The sequence below is a fragment of the Acipenser ruthenus genome, chromosome 8, assembly GCF_902713425.1.
Source record: "Acipenser ruthenus chromosome 8, fAciRut3.2 maternal haplotype, whole genome shotgun sequence".
NCBI lineage: Eukaryota > Metazoa > Chordata > Actinopteri > Acipenseriformes > Acipenseridae > Acipenser > Acipenser ruthenus.
Genome location: NC_081196.1, coordinates 14,588,187 through 14,615,340, shown reverse-complemented (window position 1 = coordinate 14,615,340; position 27,154 = coordinate 14,588,187). Strand labels below are relative to the sequence as shown.

General features: G+C 40.9%; 1 protein-coding gene across 3 annotated transcripts in view; it reads right to left on the bottom strand.

Moving 5' to 3' along the window:
* Window positions 1-317: 317 nt before the first annotated feature.
* LOC117406712 (beta-1,3-glucosyltransferase-like) overlaps window positions 318-27,154 on the bottom strand; it is a 73,633-nt gene continuing 46,796 nt past the window's right edge. The window contains exons 10-15 of one of the 3 annotated variants that reach the window (XM_059029572.1): window positions 26,837-26,906; window positions 16,979-17,092; window positions 4,228-4,327; window positions 2,588-2,707; window positions 2,343-2,487; window positions 318-1,774 (exon numbers count right to left, since the gene is read on the bottom strand). In XM_059029572.1, the coding sequence (XP_058885555.1) occupies window positions 1,607-1,774; window positions 2,343-2,487; window positions 2,588-2,707; window positions 4,228-4,327; window positions 16,979-17,092; window positions 26,837-26,906 (717 nt within the window). In that variant the 3' untranslated portion in view covers window positions 318-1,606. The remainder of the gene's footprint in view (window positions 1,775-2,342; window positions 2,488-2,587; window positions 2,708-4,227; window positions 4,328-16,978; window positions 17,093-26,836; window positions 26,907-27,154) is intronic. The other 2 variants (XR_009329433.1, XM_059029573.1) reach the window with 2 other exon arrangements.

Here is a 27,154-nt window from a genome sequence, read left to right as displayed (position 1 = left end):
ATATCAAACAGAACAAAATTTCAATGTACCATTTCTAATTCAGTAATATGAGAGAATTGGTCAGGGGTCTGAATACTTTTGCAAGGCACTGTATATATATATATAGTAGGGATACATACAGCACACAATATATAACTTATTATCAACACTGAAGGGATAATGTTTAAGGCTACATTGTTAGTTCACAATGGAGTAAAAGTGATGATATCAGCCTGCACAGTTTTCATTACTAAGTTGTATGTGTTGTTGCAATATCACTGTAATATCTAATATCCCTAATCTTCTACCTCATGAAAAAAACGCCACAGACTTCAGTATTAATATTGTATGTTTTATGAAAATACAGCAGTGCCAAGTACAGTATTTTTTTTATTCTACACCAGTAACTTTCAAAGTATTATATAAATATATTTAAAAAAAAAATACATGTTGAACTAAACAAAAACATGGTATTAGTGGTTGAAAAGTGGGAGGTGTGTTTAGAAATGCGGTGGAAGGTTAATGACGTCCTAAACAAGGTTTTAAAATCGATTTAGCAATATTACCCTTTCCACCTTTTCTTCAGTGGAAGATTTGTTTGGCTCTTTATTTCAGTTGGATTCTCCTTTGTAACATGCAGATATTTAAAAAGATAAAAAGAACATGACAATGCTGCAAATGCTGATAATAGGTTAATCACACTCCTTTAAAACTAATTTGGCCACAAAATGCTTAATATGTATTGGCTGATATCAATGATCATGAAGGTGACCAAGAATCACAAGAAGACAAGATCTCATTGCCAGTAGCCTCCATAATACAACTTAAACAAGAGAATGAGGACCCAACTGTGAAGTGGTTTTGATAACAATATTTCAAAGTGGGTTGTAGGAAATAGAAATGTTACATAACAGCCGATATGGAAGTCCTACTAGATCAGATGTCAAGAAGTCTAAATTTCAAATGGTTTGACATGGCCTTACAACAAATGGGACAAGAAAGTGGTTCTTGTTGGACTGCGACCATTATTAAAAGAGAATCGTCAAAACAGCTACTGCATGTGCAAAATGTGAAGACCCTATTTGAAAGTGAGTGTTTTCCATCACTGACATAGTCAGTGGTTAAAACACCGTGGCAGTGAAACTAAATGACACTAGAAACCTAAAAAATCTGTATGCCCCAAATATAACAACCATATTGGATCAGAGTCCAATGTCAAGACCATTGACATGTTTAGCCTGCAGTGGTTTATAACCTGCATGTATAAAGTCACTACCTCAAATGGTCTCTGACATGAGACCTACAGTAAACAGTGAAGCAGTTTTATAAAACTATCATCACAAATGGGTTCATTGCTATTGGACAATACTCATAATTGTTATATTTTCCAAGGAGTTTCCATAACACACAGTCTATCTCAAATGGTTTATGAGCTATTGAAGAAATGTCAAATGTACAAAAACATTGATTAATTAAGACAATGTATTGTAAACTGGCTGCAGCTCTCATTAAATCAATTATCTATTCTGTTTAACCATTTAAGTTTTGTTTTCAGGAGTCTTGAAAAGCATAAAATCTCTCAGGTTTGAAGTATCGCGATATTCTACATTTGGTGGTGTTCTAAATATTACAACTCCTCTCTAATCATTGTGTGTTGTGGCTGTTGGGATCTTGGGTCATTTTCTTCTGCCAGCCACTTATTAAAGACTGTCACTGGATCAATATTCCAATGCTTGTGAAAAGAAACCGGAATTTGGTGAGCAAGATAGTCCCTCGAATAATCATCTGGTCTCGCCTGAAGAAAAGAAAAATAAGGAGTTACAAATCAAAAGGGAGACACTCACATGTATGATCCATTTATATTTTGATGAACGATTCATTTAGTTTGACAATAATTCAATTCTACTTCAATATTGCTTAGAAACTGGTCTTCTTAATTTAATTGAATTGTGTCCCTCTCTGGCTGGGAGCAGGGAGTATATTGAATAACAGAATAGACATATTCCAATTAAGTTAGAAATGTTTGAAATGCAACTGTCTACATCCTTGCAAAACCTTGCTGGAATTTTGTCAAATGGAGTGCTGTGCTTTATGTTATTAGACAAAATAACAGCACAGATCAGTATTTCTGTATTGCAACACTGATCAAAACTAGCTAGAGGTTGACAGAAACATCACTCGTGTGCATTGGAATTATTATAGTAAATTATAAATCTTACAGATGGTTTCGACCCATTAAGTTTCCAAGTAAAGCAGTGATTATATCACTGGTCGATATTTAAGGAAAGTTGTATCTGTGTTTGTCAAAATTGAGTTGACTGTACATTTTTATTACAGTGAATTCAGCTGGCCTGACACATTACCTGGTGAAACAGTGCACTGTGTGTTACTGGAATTCCCAAACCATTGAAGCACATCCCCAGAACCATATCATCAGGGGCATCATTGCTGTAACACCGGCAATTGCTCTCAAGAAGTCTCACAACAGCCTCTCTACTGAAGACCATTCTTCAAAGCAAACAAAATCAGAAGTTTTTAAAAACTGAACATGTTTAATGCATCCCCAACCTTTACATTTAAAAGTAAACCTAGGAAGACAGTGACTTACCCACCTCCTCCTGTGATGTAACTGTACCCCCCGATCCCAAGTCCATACCCATAGCGCTCTCCTAGAAATACTGGCTCATTTGCATCGTAACAGCTCAACAATTTCTGCAGTCTTGGAACACTTTAAAGAAGCATGGAAATCTAGTTAATATATGTTAATCTAGTAGTTTATGAAATTAAGTATGATCTATATTCTGTGTATGAACTAACAAGTGTTGAAACAAATGAATAATGCAGAATGGCTAGGATAGGGCATTTGGTGTCAGTTTTACTCCACTGTCCCCTTGCTTAGTATATATCTTGGTATGACTAATTTGTCTTCAAATACATGAAAACAATTTCAATGACCAATCCGTCCCACAGGTGCAGTGGTACTCCAAATATAATTATTTTACTACTAATGCAGTGTGACTGGGTGGGACATTCATTATTAAAGGTATGACAGGCACGAACAAAATCAAAATGCCACAACATTTTTCCCACAGAAATAAACATTAAAAAATATAAAATGAGCTATTTGAAAAGACCACTTACTTGCTGCTGAAGCAATGGTGCTCTAACATTTAAGTGATTCAAGACCATAATATGTTGCTGACAGGTCATTCTATTATCGCAGAATGCCATTTAGGACAAGGCGGTCGAGCAGAACTGTGGCTTAATATTAGTTTAAAATGTTGACCGTTATGCAGTGCTTGAATTTTCACAAATATTCTCCATGAAGCTCCCTTATAGGAACCTTTCAGATGACATTTGGGTATGATCTGATAAACTGTTGATTTTATATAAATTTCACAGATATTTATGAGGACCATCTGTATGCAAATGCACTGGCTGTATTCTGAAATGGGATGCCACCTGTAACTACAAATAAGACATCCAATTTCAAGCTTCAATCAGTTCTTTAATGTTTAAACTGGTAATTGTGTAATTTTTTTTTTTTTAAACATGAATAACTACCAAGCATTGGTCCCTGAGGCTTCAATATCTTTCTCAAAGGGGATTTTAAACACATGCAAACAGCCATAAAAACATTAAAATAAAACAATGTCTATCAACAGATACTGAATTGCAAAAGGTCAATAAAACACAGAAACATAACTTGGATATATTTCTTGCAAATACATGACTTTATTCCATGAGAACATTTCACTTTGGAATGATGGAATGTTTGTAACATTCAGCAATTCAATAGGGACAGACATCCTGCACTACTTTACGGTTCCATTTGTTTTCTTTAATCCAGTTCAATGTACAGATATTTAATATAAAAGTAAGACCCTCATTCACCTTGCTTTGAAAGATGCTCTTGTAACAAGAATCACTTCAAAACTGCCCCCAGGAAAGGACAAAACTCAAAACCATGTGATATCTGACATTCACCATCAGGGATAATTGTTTAGAGGTAGCCAGCCTTTGACCTGTGGCTTGACATCTTTCACACTGGTCAGACCAATTATGTGGGGTTCCTGCCATTCAAATCCATTAGAATTAGAATAAGTCCTTTTGTGTGCCATAGGTTAGCTTTTGTTAATTATCTGCCTTGTTACAACAGCATAATGAAAGACAGACAACACTATCGAAATAATCACTGGCTACTGTATCTTGATGTTCCTTCTTTAAAAAACAAACAGAAAACTGTACCTGATCAATGTGTCATCATCTACAATCACCAGCCAGTTCGTTTTTGGAATAGCTTCACTCAGAAATCTCTCCAATATGGCAAATGTCTTCCCACAGTGACCTTAAAATGTAATAGGGGGAAATACAACTGAGAGTACAAAATATCTTGCAATACAAGTACAGTAATTACAAACCTGTTCACCAAACACATCATTAAGCAATTAGGGAGAGAGTAGCATTATCTCAGACTGTCTGTTGCCAGTTTAGGTCTGATAGAGACACAAACCATTGCTATCAAAACCAGATAAGGACACAACGCAACAGTTTTCTGGCAAAGCTACAGATTTTTTTCTACTGTTTCTGCATACATTATTGCTGCCCACCTGTCTGTTCCTAGTGGGCATTTATTTAATTTTATTTTTAAAATGTTTAATTATGTTCCCTCACCACAGCCATTCCCCACACATCTCAAGAGAACTGAAGGTCAGGGGCATCCTCCAATCCCACGACCAAGCCAATTGCCTCTTTACACACAGGAAATCAAGAGTGGGTGTCAGCAAGCTATGGCCTCTGGAGGACAAAGGCCAGCCCTACAAATGTCTGCTTGAGCTCAGCAGGTGCCGAGCCAATAGGGCCCACTGTTGATCAGGAGAAATGCATGGGAGTGCCAAAGCCAATGAAACCCCCACCGCTGGAATCCCGAATGGAGACTGCTGACTTCACACCACCAGGACACAAACACAGCTCATGCAGACCAAGTACAGATGTGGTACAAACCTCCTAGGGCTGTATTCTGATTACAACGCAAATGCCAGTGCACTTGCCCCCGATTCTGTGGCGCATAAACGGAGTGAAGACATAGGAAAAAAAAATCACTGTGCTGAAATGGTGTTCTGAAAACGTGTCTTGAGCCATTATAGAGCGCCTGCCCCATTGCCATGGGTCGGCATAAATTTCGGGGTGTGGTATCATTAACATATTCGCCAAAGCGATTCTGATGACAGTGCAATGGGGTCCCAAATAGACAATTGAGCACTGCATTAAGACCTGCTGAAACCAAGTTTATTTAGTGGTGCAATCAGGAACTTTAACACACTATGAAAAGCAAAGTAGTCCTAAGTAGCAACTGCGGGTGTTTGGACTGACACATAAAGAGGAAATCAAAGAAAGAAAAGTAAAAGAAAAGAAAAAAAATAACGAAAAAACGACAAACCAGAAGAAACTAAACAATAGTATTCGCAAATTAATAATAAACAAATATATGAATTAAAAAAATACCCTCTTTTGCAGATACAATGGAGTAATACAAAATGCTCATGAATGAAAGATGTAGGAGAGGCAGAACAAGTCATCTGCAAAGTATGCAAACTATCCCGGTTCAGCTCACACATAAAGCAATAATATAGGACACAGCTAATAGACAGGACCAGAAGTAGCGTGGTTTACGTATTCTCTGCCACTTGCTGTTCTGACTTGCGCTGGTTGTTCTTGCCACAAGATTGCCACTTTTACATTCAAAATCACGAGCGCATTTTGTCTCTTAAAGGGATTGTTGCAGGGCCCTGATTGAACAGCAGACGCCCCAACCTAGTCAGCATTGATTGGCTGGGCGCTTTCAGTGCTCCACTAAATGCGCTTGCACTGGGTTTTTAATTCCATCAGAATCACACTTTTGGAGAAGCCACTCCCTGCGGGGCACAGGCGATTGACTTTAACCACTGCATTTGCGATTGCACTCATTTCATCAAAATAGGGCCCCTAGTCTTTACAACTAAATATCCAAATCCCAACCTTTGAGTTCTCTAAAAGCATCTTGATTCGACTGCAAGCTGTCTCCCTTAGTTGCTAAATAAATAGAGACAATGCAGTCCCCTGTGGATTGAAGAATAGAAGCTGCAGCATGAAAGAGAGAGCAGAGTAGGACATTATAAAATGAACTTCACAACTCTATCAGTATACAGAGCTCAGACTGAATAACTTTCCTCCATCAGATAGCTCCAAAAAAAAAAAAAAAAAATCTGTAAGAAAATCTATACTGTACAGTAGCAGGACTCCTAAAATGTAAATATTGGTGTAGTATGTTATAGTTGATTTAAAGCAATAAACTGTATAACAGCATTTGTGAAATGCAGCTTCTAAAATAATATGTGTTAGTGATGTGCATTCCCCTCCATAGTTAAAAATACAAAATTAAGGTGGGCTCCCGAGTGGCGCATCCAGTAAAGGTGCTCCGCGTCGAGTGCAGGATGTGCCCTATAGTCTGGACGTCGCGAGTTTGAGTCCAGGCTATTCCTTTGCCGACCGAGCACGGGAGCTTCCAGGGGGAGGGAGGGTTATGTCGGCCAGGGTGTCCTCGGCTCACCGCGCACCAGCGACCTCTGTAGTCTGGCCGGGCGCCTGCGGGCTTGCCTGTAAGCTGCCCGAGAGCTGCATCGTCCTCCGACGCTGTAGCTCTTGGGTGGCTGCATGGTGAGGACAGCGTGTGTTCGTCTTCGCCCTCCTAAGTCGGCGCAGGGGTGGTAGCGGTGAGCTGCGCCAATTGGCCATTCCAAATTGGGAGAAAATAATAAAAAATAATTGGCAATGACTAAATTAAAAAAAAAAAAATACAAAATTAGCGCAATCCATATCTTGAAAATAAGCTAACCCTGTAGCATGTAGGGCATGATAAAGGTTATGCTACTTTTTTTTTTTTTTACTTAAAGTCTTAGCAAAGAATGAGAACAAAATGCAATATGCAGGTAGACTTTTTGTTAAATTATTGTGATCATATACAACATTTGGAAAATAATTCTGAATACAGATAGAAAATATTAATAATGCCTTCATCAGTGTGCTGTAGCTTATTATAGTTTTTCACTTAAACAAGATAGTAACAGAAAGGTAGTAGAATAATAAGGTTATCAAAATGTGTAGGAAAGGTAGCACATTTCTAAGGCTGTAGTACAGTATAATCAAGTCAATGAAAAGGTGCTGCCTTCAATGACTAAACTATATATATAATAAATATATAAAGCTTTTTTTAAAAAAAATAATACTCTTACAAACTATACAAATACGAAATGTATATCACTGATGAAACCATGGAAGGAAAATCTGTTTTTTTTTTTTTTGATGGCCCATGTGTGGAAGTAAAAAAAAAAAAAACACACAAAAAAAAAAAACTCAAACCACTCACTGCTGTTTAAATGCATCCCTGCAGCCAGCTAGATAAAACTGACAAGAATTCTAAGAAAAGAAATAAAGGACCCATCAAGAAAGAGAGAGAGAGAGAGAGAGAGAGAGAGAGAGAGAGAGAGAGGGGGAAAGAGAGAACAAATTATAAGAAAGAGACAGATGAGACATATACAGAAGAAGAGACTTCCTGGGATTCATTTACAAAGGAATAAGATAAAGGGGGTAAGAACATGCCAGAAAGAAAAATGACACGGGTAACTACTTCAGCAAGAAATATGCAGAGAAGAAAACAGATAGAGATAATTTGATTATTTTCAAATAATTTAAACTGCAGCCAATTGTAATATATACATTGTCATTCACAGGAGTTTATTGTGTGGCCACACATTCATTCCTATGAATTTTAATATCAACAAATCACCCAACACTTGTATTAATAGTTAAAGGGCAGCAATATTTATCGCTTAGTTAAAACAGAACCACATTTTAGAGAAACAAACAGGAAGGAACATACAGAACAAATGGAAAGACCTGTTCTATGTACTGTAGTAGAGATTTGGGGCTGCTTAGCTTTTTCAGTGCTTTTGACTGTCTCTCCAAAAGTGTCAATAATAGGAGGTCTCATAAGGTTGCAACAATGCTTAACTTCCAAAAAAACAAACAAAAAAAACCAAAACAAACAGTGTGGTCCCGTATTCAAGCTCATTGGGAAGTTAAAATAGAAAGGAAGGTAGTTTAAAAGACAAATGTGTACAACAATGGCTCATCTGAGTAACATATATCTGAGTAATATATATGTATTAGGGATGCACCAAATCCAGGATTCGGTTTCGGCCCAAATACCTACTTTTTGAACAGGGTTCGGATTTGGCCGAATACGAATCCTACATCGACCCAAACACACCCCCATTTTAATACATCCCTCCAATGTGTGCAGTTCTTCTTTAAATAAAAGACACAAATCCAGTATAGAACGTAACTGTTGTATTTAACAACAGGTATTCAAGAACAAGAACACGTTTGATGAACTCTGTCGCAGCTCTCAATTCCCTAAATTACTGGTGGCGCACACACTAAACATGTCACTGCTGAATTTAAACATACCCCCCCCCCCCCCCCCCCCCGTATGCAACAGCACATTCACATCACACCTTTCATGGAGTAAAGTGATGCAGCAAACCTGTAATATATAGTAATGGCAAACTGTTGTAGACTTTTGTGCTTTGTTGCTCTAGAGATCATACTGAGATAAAAAAAAAAAAAAAAAAAAAAACTTGGTGCACAGAAATATAAATTTTTTAACTTTACTACTGTCAGATGTGCAAGACGTTGTTGAACAATATGCTTTAGTAAATTACATTTTACGTTACTGTAATGTTGAACCATCTGGGAACTGCTGTGTTTTATTAAAATAATTAAATAATTAAAATAACACACAGTGCATTTAAATCAACGTGGGTTTTATTTCGCAGAGAGATTCAGGTCACTCACTGTCATTTTTTCCTCATAGCTCTCAGATCGGTTGACACGGGTTGAAACGTCATTAAAGAAAATAGTGGGTTATAGAAAGATGCATCTCACCTTTATTGTAAACGTAAAGTAAACGGTTCTGTATTTGGACATTTCTGTTGTGGGGGGGAGGGGGCTATCAGTAAACTGTGTAAGTTTCAAACTAAAAATCTTATTCAGGGATATGTTTCCATATATATATATATTGTGTATCCCTGCCTTGAAGAACTGTGTTGGAGGTTTGGCAGGGATAGGGTTAATTCCTGTCCCTGCCAGAGAAATGTGTGTGTGGCTGTGTTTGTGTAATTATTTCTTTAATTAGTGTCACCGGCCTGGGATTAGCAGGCAGGTATATAGCCGCAAAGACATGTTTGTTCAGGGCAGTCTCCAGTCTGTGTGGACAGAGAGGCTGGCATTGTGAAGAGACCGGTGTGGAGTAAACAAAAGGTAGTGTGGAAACCTTTTGTTTGTGTTGTAAAGTTAATGTTTTGTGATTAGTAAACAGCTTAGCTGTCCAGTTTATTAGTTTAAGGATGGTACAAAGTTTAGTTATGATTTCCATTACATGACAGTGGATGTTAAAACTTAATGCTGATTTAAAGTCAGCTCTCGCCAAGATAAGCACCAACTAAGATGTAGCTTTACAGTAAACTAATGTGATTACATCTCCATCCATTTGCGTTTCTTTCCAACTGATGTATATATCCGTCTGGCTGAAGTGTAATGCTGGCTCCAGGGATCAGCTTATTTTGCCTCCCCAGCACATCAGCACACACAATGCTGCGATGCCGGCTCCGGGGATCAACTACAGTGCAGCCTCCCCAGCGCATCAGCGTGACAACTGCCTGGATTGAGCTAAGTAGGGTACATCTGTGGGGTCTTCAAGTGGGTACTCCATGTGTGAGTTAGGTTTTTGTTTTGTTTTGATTTATCTTTTATTTGTGTAAATAATAAAATTGCATTTGAGTGCTTTAAAAACTTCAATTATTGTGTCTGGGTTTGTATAAAGGGGGCTAGAACCTTTAAAACAAGTAAAATCCTTTACTATATATATAAAATGTGTGTGTGTGTGTGACAGTCTGGCTCGCAGTGGTGTGGTGGATGACGTCACGGACCAGGAAGTAACTGACTCCAAAACAGTGGATGGGCGGGTGAAACTGAGTGCAAAAGCACTCAGCGTATTTAATAATAAACAAACAAAATATTTAAACAAAATACAAACAAAAGGGCACGAGGGCCAAACGAATAAATAAACAAACAAGTAAGTGCCGTGCTGGATTATCCAGCACGTATTAGCAATTGTTTTTTAAATATTATTCCTTCTCTCCGCTCCCCGTACTCTCTACTCCAACACCCCAACCTCAAATGCAGAGAGCTGCAGGTTTATATACTCTGGCCGAGGGATTAACTAGTTGGTAATTATCTTATTATCCCTCGGCCAGAGTCTGCACGCGTTTGGTAAGGATGCATGACTGTCAGCTATTTAAGTAATCAGTAGCTGATCAGCCATGCATCCTCACGGGGTTTTTAAATAATAATAAAAGACGCGGCGCTTTTACCCGCGCCGCAAACAAAAATACAAATAATAATAAATAGGGGCGGGACACTCCGCCACACATGCCCCCCCTTGTGCGCAGCACACATGGCCCCAACGGCCAACTCCCCCCTCAGTCTTAAAGTCCCGGAAGAGGGGGAAGCAAGTTACTTCTGGGGGGTGGCCATGGTGGAATCTCTGGCACCCCCCCATTCTTCGTGGCCGGCAGCTCCCTCTTCCGGGGCTCCCGCCACACTCTATCCTGCCGCGAAAGTGCGGCTGGGGGAGCTGGTCTCCTGACCTCTCCCCCCTTCTTCATGGCCGGCAGTTCCTCTCCGTGGGGCTCCGACCACATGATCTCCAGCCGCGAAAGTGCGGCTGGGGAAGCTGGTCTCCTGACCTCCCCCCCTTTCTTCATTTCTGGCAGCTCCCTTTCATGGAGCTCCGGCCATCGTGTAGCGACCCCAGGCGAAGCAGGATCCCTGGCGACCCCAGGTGAAGCCGGACCCTCGACGACCCCCGGCGAAGCAGGATCCCTGGCGACCCCAGGCAAAGCAGGATCCCCGGCGACCCTAGGCGAAGCCGGACCCTCGACGACCCCAGGCGAAGCAGGATCCCTGGCGACCCCAGGCGACGGCAGCAGCAGCGGACCCTCGGAAGGCGACGGCAGCAGCAGCGGACCCTCGGAAGGCGACGGCAGCAGCAGCGGACCCTCGGAAGGCGACGGCAGCGGACCCTCGGAAGGCGACGGCAGCAGCAGCGGACCCTCGGAAGGCGACGGCAGCAGCAGCGGACCCTCGGAAGGCGAACTCGGGAGGGGAGCCCCTGGCCATGGAGGCGGCAGCGGGAGCTCCACTTCTCCCTCGTACCCTGTGTCCTGTAGAGAACAAAAGGCAGCCCCAGGCGATGCAGAACAGCCATCCCCAGGCAATGGCAATGGTGGGAGGGGAAAGCAGTCCTCCCACAGCGGCTGAGACGGAACCAGCAGGTATTTACCCTCTGCTGGTGGAGCTGGGAGTGGCAAGCAGTCCTCCCACGGCGGCTGAGGCGGAACCAGCAGGTATTCACCCTCTGCTGGTGGAGGTGGGAGGGGCAAGCAGTCCTCCCACGACGGTTGAGGCAGAACCAGCAGGCATTCACCCTCTGCTGGTGGAGGTGGGAGGGGCAAGCAGTCCTCCCACGACGGTGGAGGCGGAACCAGCAGGCATTCACCCTCTGCTGGTGGAGGTGGGAGGGGCAAGCAGTCCTCCCACGACGGTGGATGTGGAACCAGCAGGCATTCACCCTCTGCTGGTGGAGGTGGCGGAGGCAGAGGCAGCTCTTGCTGCTCTGCTCCTGGTGATGGTGGAGACAGAAGCAGCTCCTGCTGCTCTGCTCCTGGTGGTGGTGGAGGCAGAGGCGATGGGGCGGATGCTGGCCACTCAGAGGGAGGCTGTGGCGGCTGGGCTGGTGTGTGCCGTGCTCCCTTCAGCAGCATAAATAGAGGCTGCTGGGGAACACCAGCATCCTGCCCTTCTCCCCCCCAGAAAAATTCAGGGGGTTGAGCCTGTAACTCCTCCCCTTCTGGCTCTTGGGACTGCAGCTTGGGTCCTAAGGCTGTGGAAGCGCAGACTTCCACCTCTTGGGCTATGGACGCACCGACTCCCCCCTCTTTGGGCTGTGGACGCACCGACTCCTCCCTCTTGGGCTGTGGACGCACCGACTCCTCCCTCTTGGGCTGTGGACGCACCGACTCCCCCCTCTTGGGCGTAGGACGTTCGGGCTCCTCCCACTCGGGCGTAGGACGTTCGGGCTCCTCCCACTCGGGCGTAGGACGTTCGGGCTCCTCCCACTCGGGCGTAGGACGTTCGGGCTCCTCCCACTCGGGCGTAGGACGTTCGGGCTCCTCCCACTCGGGCGTAGGACGTTCGGGCTCCTCCCACTCGGGCGTAGGACGTTCGGGCTCCTCCCACTCGGGCGTAGGACGTTCGGGCTCCTCCCCAGGCTGTGGAGGCGAAACCAGCAGGCATTCTCCCTCTGCTGGTGGAGACGGTAGCGATGGCTCCTCTCCCTCTGATGCTGGAGACGGTAGCGATGGCTCCTCTCCCTCTGATGCTGGAGATGGCAGCGATGGCTCCTCTCCCTCTGATGCTGGAGACGGCAGCGATGGCTCCTCTCCCTCTGGCGCTGGAGACGGCAGCGATGGCTCCTCTCCCTCTGGCGCTGGAGACGGCAGCGATGGCTCCTCTCCCTCTGGCGCTGGAGACGGCAGCGATGGCTCCTCTCCCTCTGATGCTGGAGACGGCAGCGATGGCTCCTCTCCCTCTGGCGCTGGAGACGGCAGCGATGGCTCCTCTCCCTCTGGCGCTGGAGACGGCACCGATGGCTCCTCTCCCTCTGGCGCTGGAGACGGCACCGATGGCTCCTCTCCCTCTGGCGCTGGAGACGGCACCGATGGCTCCTCTCCCTCTGGCGCTGGAGACGGCAGCGATGGCTCCTCTCCCTCTGCTGCTGGAGACGGCAGCGATGGCTCCTCTCCCTCTGGCGCTGGAGACGGCAGCGATGGCTCCTCTCCCTCTGGCGCTGGAGACGGCAGCGATGGCTCCTCTCTCTCTGCTGGTGGAGACGGTAGCGATGGCTCCTCTCCCTTTTGTGCTGGAGATGGCAGCAGCAGGGTCTCTCCCATATCCGCAGCCAGGTAGTTGAACACCATGGCTGCGATGTCTGGGAGGGAAGCTGGGTGGTGTTGCTGTTCCCAGGCCTCCCAGCGCTCCCCATCTCTTGCCCACAGGAGGTTGATCACTGCAGGGAGGGCTTCCTCATAATCCCTCCCCGGCTCCACCAGCCAGTCCCAGACTCCCTCAGAGGAGAGTGCATTCGTCCTCTTTGGAGGATGCAGGTCCTCCCTCACTGGACGCTCTGGCTCCTCTTTCTCCTGCCATGGAGGGGGTTGGTCGGGTGCTATGTGACCCACCTCCCCAACAGCGAAGCACCACTCCTCACCTTTCAAGCAGGTGGGGCAGACGTCCAGCATGGTTGAGCTACAGTGGGACCTGCGACCGGCCCCACGCTGCTGTAGCTACTGCTTCCTCCGTCCGCTTCTTCCCATATTTTTTTTTTCCCCAAAAAACACACAAAAACACTTTGAGAAAAAAAAAACGAACAAAAAAACGAGCTTTTCTTTCCTGGTCCGGCTATTGGAGGCGTTTGTTTTGTCCCACGCAGGACACCATATGTGACAGTCTGGCTCGCAGTGGTGTGGTGGATGACGTCACGGACCAGGAAGTAACTGACTCCAAAACAGTGGATGGGCGGGTGAAACTGAGTGCAAAAGCACTCAGCGTATTTAATAATAAACAAACAAAATATTTAAACAAAATACAAACAAAAGGGCACGAGGGCCAAACGAATAAATAAACAAACAAGTAAGTGCCGTGCTGGATTATCCAGCACGTATTAGCAATTGTTTTTTAAATATTATTCCTTCTCTCCGCTCCCCGTACTCTCTACTCCAACACCCCAACCTCAAATGCAGAGAGCTGCAGGTTTATATACTCTGGCCGAGGGATTAACTAGTTGGTAATTATCTTATTATCCCTCGGCCAGAGTCTGCACGCGTTTGGTAAGGATGCATGACTGTCAGCTATTTAAGTAATCAGTAGCTGATCAGCCATGCATCCTCACGGGGTTTTTAAATAATAATAAAAGACGCAGCGCTTTTACCCGCGCCGCAAACAAAAATACAAATAATAATAAATAGGGGCGGGACACTCCGCCACAGTGTGTCTATATATATATATATATATATATATATATATATATATATATTTATTATTTGAATTTTATTAATATAACTTATACTTAACGGCATTCTCAGTTCCACTCCCTCTGAGCAGCTCAGAGCGCTACCTTTTTTTTTTGACAGAGCATTTTTCCTTATAGCATTAAAATTGTAGTGATTCAAAATGGGTTATTTTTGTTAAAGTTCTGATGCCACCTTTTGAATTTAAACATCATTCAATTTATTTTCTTCATCTGAAGAGACATCTGAGGTCTTGAAAGCTTGTGATTAATTATTGTTTAGTTAGTCCAATAAAAGGTATAACCTCTCCTTCTCTTTGTCTAAATTCTTGAAGAAAGATTTTAAGAAAATGATGTAAACCATTAATGCTTCACAAGGTACTATGATTCTACAAGCCAATCAAGAGGAGTTCCACCCCTGACTTCACTGAAGGAATTAGTTCCATTGAATTAGTCCTACCTATTGACAGTTAACTGTAGCTAACAAAATAGTTCCATACATTTTCTTTGCCATGCCCATCCATTCATTATATTCTGTAGATATCAAATATGCAGTTTTGAGAGAAACACATGCTATAGGAAGCATGTATTTTCATTTTTTTTAAATAACACCTGGTACTACACTAGATTAAATAAATCTATAGTTTACAAGTCATGCTTTTAGATTGTCTTGCACTTCCTGGGTCATTGCACCTGCAGAGTGAAACTGTCCCCACCCCTTCAGTGTCTTTATTTCTGTCAATAACCCACCAGCTGCTTCCCCTACTGACTCACATGCTTTCAGCCAGTAACCAATAACACACTGCTAGAAACCAGAAGAAATGACCGAGGAAGTAAAGCTGTAACAGACATCCTGGAAGGCAAGGCAAGAAAACTGAGATTTTTCTTGAACCCAGTGTAGGACCAGATGCCTCTTTTAAAATGAAAATACATGTTTGCTAAAACATGTCTTTAAAAATTACACATTTGAGATCTATGTAGCCTGTGGAAGTGCAATATAGGTAAGATGTATGGAATTAGTTTCTTAGCTACAATTACTTAAAGTGTTGAGTGAGGGATGTTAAGTTGTACTCGGTGTTGTGTTTAGCACAACATTTTTTAGCACTAGCCAATTTGACTGTTGCAGCAATGATGGCACTTTTTGCTTTTGAATTGAAGGAGTTTCATTTACAGAAATTACAGATTATTTAAAATCTGAAGCAGCATTATTACAAAAATAGTGTTTTACTGACGTTGTATGTGACATTTTTGAGATACGGTTTTGCTTGATATCCAGTAGATGGCATATTAACAGTATAGCAGAAGAAAAACAGAATGTGAGGGGGTTTAAAGACTAAAAATAACTTCAAACAACTAATGTGTTTTTTGGAGATTTTCTTGACTTCCTTTTTGTTTTTCTTCCTGGTAGACCTTATGAAGTATGTAGCAGCAGCAGCAAGCACATTTGAGGATCAGGATTGTTGCTAGGTAACCCTACACAGCCTGTACTGTTAGCAATCTTTTTGATTTAAAAAAGAAAAAAAAATTACAGTAATATGAAAGTGTTAATGTAGTTCAATTTCCTGAGCCGAATGCAATATAGCTGCATCCTCCCTTAATCCCTATTTCAATCCTCAAATCTTTGCCAGCAAAACGAATGGGTTGCTCATTGAGGTGTGCATGGCTGTCATTCAAAACACAACCCATTTAAATATGTACAACAGTCATTACAACAAATATTCACTGAAATACAAGTTCACGCAACAAAACAAGTTAGGTACGAAAAAAAAAGCTCAATGTTCTGTAATAAATGACCCTGCAAAATTCTTAGAAATGGATGAAATGGGGGGCTCCCGAGTGGCGCATCCAGTAAAGGCGCTCCTCGCAGGATGTGCCCTATAGCCTGGAGATCGCTGGTTCGAATCCAGGCTATGTCACAGCTGACCGTGACCGAGAGTTCCTAGGGGGCGGCGCACAATTGGCTGAGCGCTGCCCGGGTAGGGAGGGCTTAGGTCGGCAGGGGAATCCACGGCTCACCGCGCATCAGCGACCCCTGTGGCCGATAGGGCGCCTGTGGCTCTGCAGCGGAGCCGCCAGATCTGTGTTGTCCTCCGGCACTATAGGTCTGGTAGCATTGCTGTGGATCTGCAGTGCGAAAAATGACGGCTTGGAAGGAGCACGTTTCGGAGGACGCGTGTTTCAGCCTCCGTTTCCTGAGTCGGCGGGGGGGTTGCGAGCGGTAAGCCGGGGATACAGATAATAATTGGGCATGCTAAATTGGGGTGAAAACCGGGGTAAAAATAATTGGCGACGACTAAATTTAAAAAAAAAAAAAAAAAAAAAAAAAAAAAAGAAATGGATGAAATGGCTTTTTTTTTTTTTTCTGGAAAAATCTGTGAAATGTGTATATTTTTGTTTTTTTTAGAATAGATATTAGATGAATATAAAAAAAAACTGCATGTATGTAAAAAAAACAGAAAAAAATAAAAAATACTAATGTTATCCTGTGCAGACCATTGCAGTTTTGTTCAGTCATCCCTGTCTTATGTCTAGAATATTGAAGCTGGTGTTTTTAATGTTATGGGACAGCAAAATGCTATTAATTCATGGAGTAAGCCTCTTTTTGCAAGAGCACATTCTAATGTGAAAGAGCTTTATTGCAATGCGTGAGAAGCTTTTACGCTACGTTTCTCACAGAATCCATTTAGAACTAAACAGTGTAACGTGTGCACTTCCACGTATTGGCTTGTCTCAAAAGGTGCAAAGTGGAAAATGATTTAATGGTTGACTTACCCCTCTCTGTGTTAGGTACTCCTAAGTTGATTGTTGGTATAGTGGCATCTGCATGATCACTATAGTATTCAATCAGTGCAGCATGTTTCTGCCAAGTCTTCTTTACAACTGGAACTGCAACAAAAGGACATAAAACTTGACCAAAATGACCGCAACTTAACAGCACAGCATTGTCTTCCCTGTGGTATATGCATAAGTGAATGACATGAGCTTTACCCTTCATATTATCCTCCGTATACCTGACTTTGCACAGCAACTAATACTGAGGTTACAACTAAATACACAAAAATACAGAAACAACTTTTTTAAAACATCAATAAATGTGTAAGAATACCATGGGCAGCAAAATTCAATGCAAGTTGGCATGGTGTTTAATATATATCATATTAGAATGAACTGTTACATATAGAATACTGTATAGGGTGCTGTGCAAGCTAGGGTGTCCACGACAGGTTAAAGTAGTGTGCAGAAAATGTATTCAGGGCGTTTCGGGCATAAAAGTCCTTCACCAGCTAAATGCCACAAAGCACAGCACAGTCTGTCTTCAGCAGGGGAGGGCTGATACTCGGAATTACCTTTAAGAAGTATTTGTTGGTGGTTTAAGATACATCAAAACACACCTATTTATGAATGTGTTGATTTCACAACAAGAAAGTAGCAATTCCCTCACAGTTGAGTATCAATCAATAGCAATTCACTTCCACAGTGAGTGTTTTAAAAGCCGATTAGAAGCAAATTTCCCTCTCATCCGGTGCGCTGACATTTTCACTGCCGTGCAGACAATGAAAATGTTGCAAAACTAGCAAATGCAACGGATATGTTAATTAAATGTGACCTTTTGTTCAGTCTGTCTCAGGGATATGTATTTCTTTATCAAGTTTAATGAGAGATTATACCTTGCCCAGTTCTACAATTCCACAATTCAATGCAGAGCTCATGCATTTCTATGGAAACTAAGGAATGTATTGTACTTATACCATTTAATTACGGCAAATACTGCACACCCCTAGTCTTCAGAAATAAGCATTGAATCATGCAATGTTCTTGTAATGGCAGAATGGTCATTTTAAAAAGTTATGTATGTTCCATAGCACAAACTATTCCATAAACACTGTCACCAACAGAGTATCAGAAGCTGAAGGCCAGAGCCAATGTCAGGGCAGAGTAGATGCAAATTTCAACTGTTAAATGTCATCTTACGCAGATTACTGCAGTGTTGTTCAGTCGATCCTGTCTGATGGCTGGGAGATTGATGTTGGTATTTTTAATGTCATGCAGAAAGCTGTTTGATTCTTACAAACACAAACAAATTCCATCAGTGAGCGTAGACTTGCAGAGACATGTATTGTTCAGTGAATTTCGGTTTGATGTCTGGTGTCTTGCATATTTGGACTTCTACTAACTTTACATGTCTGGCCATGCTGAAGCACGACAAGATCCAATTTAGTTCAAAGTATATAGAATTGGATTGTGTAAATTGTTCAAATATAGGAGCCCGTATGCAGTCAATTAAATTATATAAATTGCAATAGCACAATCTTCTCCAGTGTTTAAAAGAGGAATCTTTAATTATGATGAAGCTTAATTCAAGAGAGAGTACAAAGTGTTCACAGGTGTAAATAACATATCTAACACTGGTAAAAATACAGTAGTTCAGTGTGAAAGTATTTAGACAGTAGAAAACAAGGCAAAGCGAAAGCAAAGCAAAGCAGAGCAGCTCTCATTATGGCACTACCTAAATGCCTCTTGTCAGCATAAAGGAGTAAGCTCTTGTTATATTAAGAAAAACAGAAAATAAATACTAAATAAGTTAAAAAATAAGTTTCGACTAGAAGTCTTGTTATTTTTTCTTTGTCTTGTTTTTGGCACTGTTTTTTTATCGTTTTTCTATGAAGTATGTTGTGAACCCATTATGGTAATGTGTGTTAGGTATAATTGTGATACTGCTGATGTCTGTGATACTAGTTGAGTTTTTTTTTTAATATTTACAGTGGTTCACAAACAACATGAGACTACAGAAGATGGTATTAACACTGCTAACAACTTGACATATTGTCAATTCAATGGATGTAAATGATGGTGAATCTAAATATAGCAATCGATTAAATCATTAAAAATGGAACTCAGCTATAATATATAAATAAACAAGAAACAATATAAAATAAGCCACAAAACTAGTTATCCATGATTGGAAACTTACATTTTAATAGTAATAAATTACTGTTAACAAAAAAAAAAAACATTATGATGCTGCAATGTAGCAACATCTAATCTTCATATACAATAACACCAAACTAAGTATGAATTTGTAAATTGTTGCTTATTTTTTTTTAACTGAAAGACAATACAATTTAAATAAAAATGGGCCTGCCCCACTGTTTTACATATTTGAAATATTCACATGTGCTGTCATATCGCAATTACATTCTGTTTTATATATGCTTCTGTTATGACCTCAGCCCATATTGAAATTAATACTATATTATTATATAGTAAAGGCCAAAACAATACAGTTTACTAAAGTATACCATTTGAAACAGTTAAGCGATAGTGCCCGACCACGAAGGCTCTACTGTGTAGTAGGACCACAACTGAAATTATGCATCCCAAGCCGAAGGCGAGAGCACTATCGCTATTAGAAAACAAATGTTCTCATTATTATCTTTTAAAAAACACTTTAAAACCTAGATATACCTTGAACTGATTCATCGGGGACCCTTCCGCTGAGAGAGATTTCAGACAATAGTCTCGAAAATGTACATAAAAATCACATACATAAAATAACTTTTTTCTTGTCAGAGCTGCTTATAGTTTATCTTCTAGACAGTGTCAGATATCTGAATGGAGCAATATCACATTCCAACAGGCTACAGTCTGACAGAAGCCCGCTAGAGCTGATAGTACACAATCGTTTTCTAATCTAATATACTATATAAAATGATATTGTTTTGGCATGTACTCTAGAATATTATTTCATTGTGTTTTATGGTTAACCAGTTTTCATGTGTTGGTTGCCGTACTTAAAGCTTCTTAACAATGACTTACCAATACAAAAATAAATAATACAAAACGCACAATGACTTGGCAATAAATTTAAAAAAAATAAAATAACAATACAATTTAGTAATTGCAAGAAGAACCACTCAGATCAATTTTTAAACATCATAAAAATATATAATTTGAAGGTACGGAGCATATTCTTTGAACCAACTCCTAACCAAGAAGAACTAAATAACAAAAACTTTGAGAAAACAAGTGTCTCACCTAGTACAAGCACTGCCATGGCATTTGTTGCCTGTTCTACCCCACTTGGACTGCTTGTATCCCTGAACAGCTATGGGTGGAAGAAATAATACCCAAGCCAATCGTTCTGCAATGGTAGTAAATGGATAACATGTGTTGTTCCACTGTACTTGTGAGACAGCTGGCTTGTTAAAATAATAAAAAGATATTCCAAGAGTACACAGTCCAGCGATACCAAGATACTCTGAAAGTAAGTAAATCTGCTAACAAACCCCCCGGCACCACAACTCACCACATGCTTTTAATATTTTAAGGCAAGTGCGGCACACCCCTAGTCTTCAGAAATAAACTTTGAATCATGCAATGTTCTTGTAATGGCAGAATGTTCATTTAAAAAAGTTCTGTTCGGGGCAGCAGTGTGCAGTAGTGGTTAGGGCTCTGGACCGGAGGGTCGTGGGTTCAATCCCAGATGGGGGACACTGATGTTGTACCCTTGAGCATGGTACTTTACCTAGATTGCTCTAGTAAAAAACCAACTGTATAAATGGGTAATTGTATGTAAAAATAATGTGATATCTGTATAATGTGAAATAATGTATAATGTGATATCTTGTAACAATTGTAAGTCGCCCTGGATAAGGGCGTCTGCTAAGAAATAAATAATAGGTTAGCTTTTGTTAATTATCTGCCTTGTTACAGCAGCATAATCGAAATAATCACTGGTTACTGTATCTTGATGTTCCTTCTTTAAAAAACAAACAGAAAACTGTACCTGATCAATGGGTAATTGTTTGTAAAAATAATGTGATATCTTGTAACAATTGTAAGTCACCCTGGATAAGGGCTTCTGCTAAGATTTTTCTTTTTTTTTTTCATGGCAGTGTATGTTCCATAGCACAAACTATTCCATAAACACGGTCACCAACACAGTACCAGAAGCTGAAGTCAAGAAAATTACTTTTAAATGTCATCTCATGCAGATTACTGCAGTGTTGTTCAGTCGTTCCTGTCTGATGGCTGGGAGATTGATGTTGGTATTTTTAATGTCATGGAACTGCAAAAAGATGTTCGATTCTTACAAACACAAACACCGTGGCTTCCATCAGTGAGTGTAGATGTATTATTCAGTGAATTTCGGTTAGATGTCTGGTGTCTTGCATCTTTTAGCTTCTTCTAATAAACTTTACATGTCTGGTCATGCTGAAGCACGACAGGATCCAATTTAGTTCACAGTATATAGTAGGGATGGGAATTTTAAACATTTAAACATATAAATTCCAAAGAAGCGATTAAACGTTGAATAATATGCTACATGTATAAAATCAGTCATGTGATAAATTTTTACTAATTTATTATCATATACAGTCAGTCCATCACGTATCTGACTGCTGTGGAGCCAGAGTAAGGGTGGATATTATAAAAAGGAAGGGGCTTGGCAATTGCCTCCAAGTAGCTTTTCTAATTGGTGCAACAGAAAGACTGACACTGGGGCGGGCTTTATTCTCGGTCGATCTGGCGCTTCATTGGTGCACTCTGTTTTTCATGCTGTAGTGGGCGTGGTATGGTATCAACTCCACGGTGTAATAAAGTTAATGACAAGTTTGTTATATATTTTTTAATAAAATGGCATCTCTAAACAAACAAACCAACCAAAGCCACGTTTGGAAGTATTTTGAGGACCCGGACGACAAAACCGTGGTATGTAAATAATTATGCCAAACAAAATTGCTGTACCACAAAAACACATTCAGTGCTTCACCATTTGAAATGAAAACATTCAGAAATGACTGTGGATGGAGTCACTGATGGCAGTAAAAACCAAACATCCATAATAAACAGAACGCTCCAGATGCCCACTGACATATATTTGGCCCTTACATCCCTGTGAATACGTATAGCAGACTTTAAAAGGATGTTCTTTTTTTCAATATTAATTCAAAGAACGCATATTTGTAAATAAATTATGTATAGGCTTTAATTTACCAGTACACTGCTGTGCAAAAGTCTTTTTTTCCTTCTTGACTTGCATAAAGAAGGAAAAACATTGAGTGAAATAGCTTGCATTACTTGATTTTCAAGGTGTCGTATCCAAAGCATAATCAACAAGTACAGAGAAACTTCATCTGTAATTGACTGGAATACCCAAAAAGCTGTCTAACAAGGATGAGCAATACTTGAAGATAATATCCTTAAGGAATAGAAAGAAAACAAGTGTTGATTTCCATTACATGAGAGTAGATGTTAAAACTTCATGCTGATATGAACTCGGCTCTTGCCAAGATAAGCTCCAACTATGACGTAGCTTTAGAGTAAACTAATGTAATCCATCTGCATCTCCATCCATTTGTGTTTCTTTCTATCTGATGTAGATATCCTTCTGGCTGAAGTGTAATGCTGGCTCCAGGGATCAGCTTATTTTGCCTCCCCAGCGCATCAGCACACACAAGGGCTGCGATGCTGGCTCCGGGGATCAACCACAGTGCATCTCCCCAGCGCATCAGCATGACAACCGTCTGGATTGAGCTAAGTAGGGTACATCTCTAGGGTCTAAGTGGGCACCTTCCATCCTCTGTGTTTCGTGTACTAGCCCACGACACCTCAAGAGGGCTCGACAGTGATTCTGGCATCCCAGCATCACCCCCCTCTGTCCCCCACTCAACACAGCCCAGCTTACTTACCCGTACATCAGCGGTTCTTTCTTTCTATTGTGCTTGAGATCCCCAACCAGAATCTTTCTGTCTCAAAAACAGCCAGTTGCTGCTCCTCTCTGCTGCTTCAGATAAGTTCTTCACTGTGCGACGCAACTCTTGGCCACTGATTCCGACGTCTCAGAGAAACTGGGTTGTAGTGTGTGCCACAAATCCTCGACAACCCACCTCCACTGGGTAAACCCGGACTTTCCATCCTCGTTGCTTCAGCGGCTAGTTGAGTGTACCGCAGTTTCTTCCTCTCATACGCCTCATCTACAGCATCCTCCCATGGCACTGTTAACTCTACCAGGCGAGTAAGGCGTGCTGATCCAGACCACAAAACAATATTTGGTCGAAGGTTAGTGGTGGCAATCTCGGGTGGAAAAATAAGCCGTTGACCAACATCTGCCAGCATTTTCCAGTCTCTAGCAGCTTCCAGTTGTCCTGGGCGAGGCTTGGTTTTAACACCTTTTCTTGGTGGTTGCTCTCCTGGGCAAAGAAATGTTGTCTTTTGTGTGTAATGTTTTGATGGAACTGGTGGCAGCTTATTAGTCATGTTATGCTTGTCTTCCAATGCTAAAGCCAAACATCGCAGCACCTGGTCATGGCTCCAAGTAAACCGTCCTTGACTAAGAGCCACCTTACATCCTGTCAAAATGTGCCTTAATGTTGCAGGTGATAAACACAAAGGACTTGAGGGATCCTCTCCTATCCAGAGGTTTAGGTTCTGTGTTGAAGGGAGAACATCATATGTTGACCTGATGAGGAAACTGATCCTGCTCTGTTCCATTGTCCATAGGTCTTGCCAGACGATGTTGCGTTGTTCCACACTCTCCCATCTCACCCATTCTCCCTGCTTGGCCTGGGAAATGGCCTTTACACACCTCATCCTCTCCTCCTGCTTTTGCACCTTGTTGACTACCAGCTTCCTCCGTTGAGCTGGGGCTGCCTTGTGCCAGCTCAACGGAACAAATACAAGGAGCTGAACTGAGACCAAGACCCCCTCTTCCATGCTGAACTTGCCCCATGATATCACCGATTCGAAGGGCAGCCTTTGCATCTTCCATGGCTTTCTTTGCCGCCCACTTTCTTCCAGTTTTCAACACAGGTGCTACCACCCATAGTTATGCACCACTGGTTTAAAACGTTTAAATGTTGACACCTGCATAGCATTTAAACGTTCATAAAAATATACCAAAAGCACATCCCTAGTATATAGAATTACATTGTGTAAATTGTTCAAATGTAGGAGGTTGGATGCAGTTAATTAAATTATATAAATTGCAATAGCACAATCTTCTCCAGTGTTATATGGTTTAAAAGAGATATCTTTAACTATGATAAAGCTTAATTCAAGAGTACAAAGTGTTCACAGGTGTAAATAACATATCTAATGCTGGTAAAAACATGGTACTTCAGTGTGAAAGTAGACAGTAGAAAACAAGGCAAAGCGAAAGCAAAGCAAAGTAGCTCTCATTATGGCACTACCTAAATGCGTCTTGTAGGCATACAGGAGTAAGCTCTTGTTATATTAAAAAATATAACAATAATGGTGTGTGGTCCAGTGGTTAAAGAAAAGGGCTTGTAACCAGGAGGTCCTTGGTTCAAATCCCACCTCAACCACTGACTCATTGTGTGACCCTGAGCAAGTCACTTAACCTCCTTGTACTCCGTCTTTCGGGTGAGACGTTGTTGTAAGTGACTCTGCAGCGGATGCATAGTTCACACACCCTAGTCTCTGTAAGTCGCCTTGGATAAAGGTGTCTGCTAAATAAATAAAATAAAATTCATTTTTTCTTTGTCTGTGTGTGTTTTTTGGCACTTTTTAAAAATAGTTTTTCTATGAAGCATGTGAACTCATTGTGTTAGTGTGTTAAGTATAATTGTGATATTGCTAATGTGTGATACTGGCTGAGTTTTTCTTTTAATATTTACAGTGGTATAGGACCAACATGAGACTACAGAACATGGTATTAAAGCTGCTAACTACTTGTCAATTCAGTGGATGTAAATGGTAGATGAAGTTATAAATGGTTGCTTATATATTTTAACAGAAAAACAATACAATTTAAATGAATAAAAACGGGCCTGCCAAACTGTTTCACATATCTGAAAGAAATATTTGCATGTGCCGTTTGATTTTTAGAACCTTGGAATATAAAAGGTACCTTTTTTACTTATCTAAACCTTTTATTTGTATCAGTTGAAAATATCTCAAAAGTCCTTCAAACATAACAGATTACATTCAGTTAAAAAAAAAAATGACAGTGTCAACCTACTGTGGAACTTCCAATATCTTTGAGAACTTTTTGACCATGTTACTATTGTGAATGATGAGTTGTTCTCCATAGTATCTGCCTGATCAAGCTCCATACAACAAAATGAGTCGCCTTAACCTTTGGATGGCAATTGAAATGCTACGGTGGTGGGGACAACAAGAACCTTTGACGTGATTGTCAACCTGAAAGAAAATCAATGCTCTCCTATACCATTACGTTTAATGAGCTGATCAGTCACCTTTCTGTTAGCCTCATTTTCTTTGACCTGCAGTAAGTCACACTCCGTATATTTATATTCCAGTGTAATTTGACACCTTGTTAGGGATGTTATTAGTATCACATTAAGTTTCATATCACAATTACATTCTCTTTTATATATGCTTCTGTGATGATCACAGGCATAATGAAATTATTACTATAGTATTATACAGTAAAGGCCAAAACAATATAGCTTACTAAAGTATACCATTTGAAACAGTTGAGCGATAGGGCCCGCCCATGAAGGCTCTACCGTGTGGTAGGACCACAACTGAAGTTATGCATCCCGACACTTTAAAACCTCGACTTACCTTGAACTAATTCGTCAGGTACCCTTCGGCTGAGAAAGGTTTTAGAAAATAGTCTTGGAAATGTTCATAAAAATCACACATAAAAAAAATAAAATAAATAACTTTATTTAAGAAAAAACGTTCTATTTGTCAGAGCTGCTTATAGGTTTAGACAGTGTGAGATATGTGAATGGAGCATTATTACATTCACAGTTAATGCAGTGATGTTCCAGCGGGCATCTACCATCTGGTAGAGCTTACATTACCCATATCTCTGTCTGGCAACTGAACTGAAGAGCAGCTCCTGAATAACTTTACAATACAAAAATAAATACTACAAAACACACAATATTTTATTAATTGCAATAAGAACCACTCAGATCAATATTAAACATCATAAAAATACATACTTTGAAGGTACAGAGAGTATTCTTTGAACCAACTCCTTACCAAGAAGAACTAAATAACAAAAAAGTGTCTCACCTAGTGCAAGCACTGCCATGGCATTTGCTGCCTGTTCTACCCCACTTGGACTGCATGTATCCCTGAACAGCTATGGGTGGTAGAAATAATACCCAAGCCAATCATTCTGCAATGGTAGTAAATGGGCAGCAGTGTGGAGTAGTGGTCAGGGCTCTGGACTCTTGACCGGAGGGTTGTGGGTTCAATCCCCAGTGGGGGACACTGCTGTTGTACCCTTGAGCAAGGTACTTTACCTAGATTGCTCCAGTAAAAACCCAACTGTATAAATGGGTAATTGTATGTAAAATAATGTGATATCTGTATAATGTGAAATAATGTATAATGTGATATCTTGTAACAATTGTAAGTCGCCCTGGATAAGGGCGTCTGCTAAGAAATAAATAATAATAATAATAATAAATGGATAACATGTGTTGTACCATTGTAGTTGTAAGACAGCTGGCTTGTTAAAATAATTCAAACATATTCCAAAAGTAGACATTACAGCGACACCAAGATACTTAGAAAGTGAGCAGCTGGAGTGGAGTAAATCTGCTAACAAACTCCCCCGGCACCACATGCTTTTAATGTTTTAATTAACCTTAATATCGAAGTGCAAAATTATTAACTACTTACTTCTTTCCTTGTGGAATTTTCTGCAAGTTTTCACTGCAATGAAGATGTCCTTTTTGTCAACAGGATCCCCCTACAACATTAAGGGTAAATCATTGATTCAAAACTGAAACTTATTAGGGGTCTTATAAAATGATCTACAAGTAAGAACATATAAAGCACCCCAAGAAATTATCTGAATTATACAGAAGTGAACTACAGAGCCAGAGGAATAGAAGGTACTGTCTGTACTGTAGTCTTGCCTAGTCGGAAAACAGCAGTATCTAACATCTGTGTGTGAATCAATTAAGTCTGGATTATGTGTGTGATTTGGGAGTACAG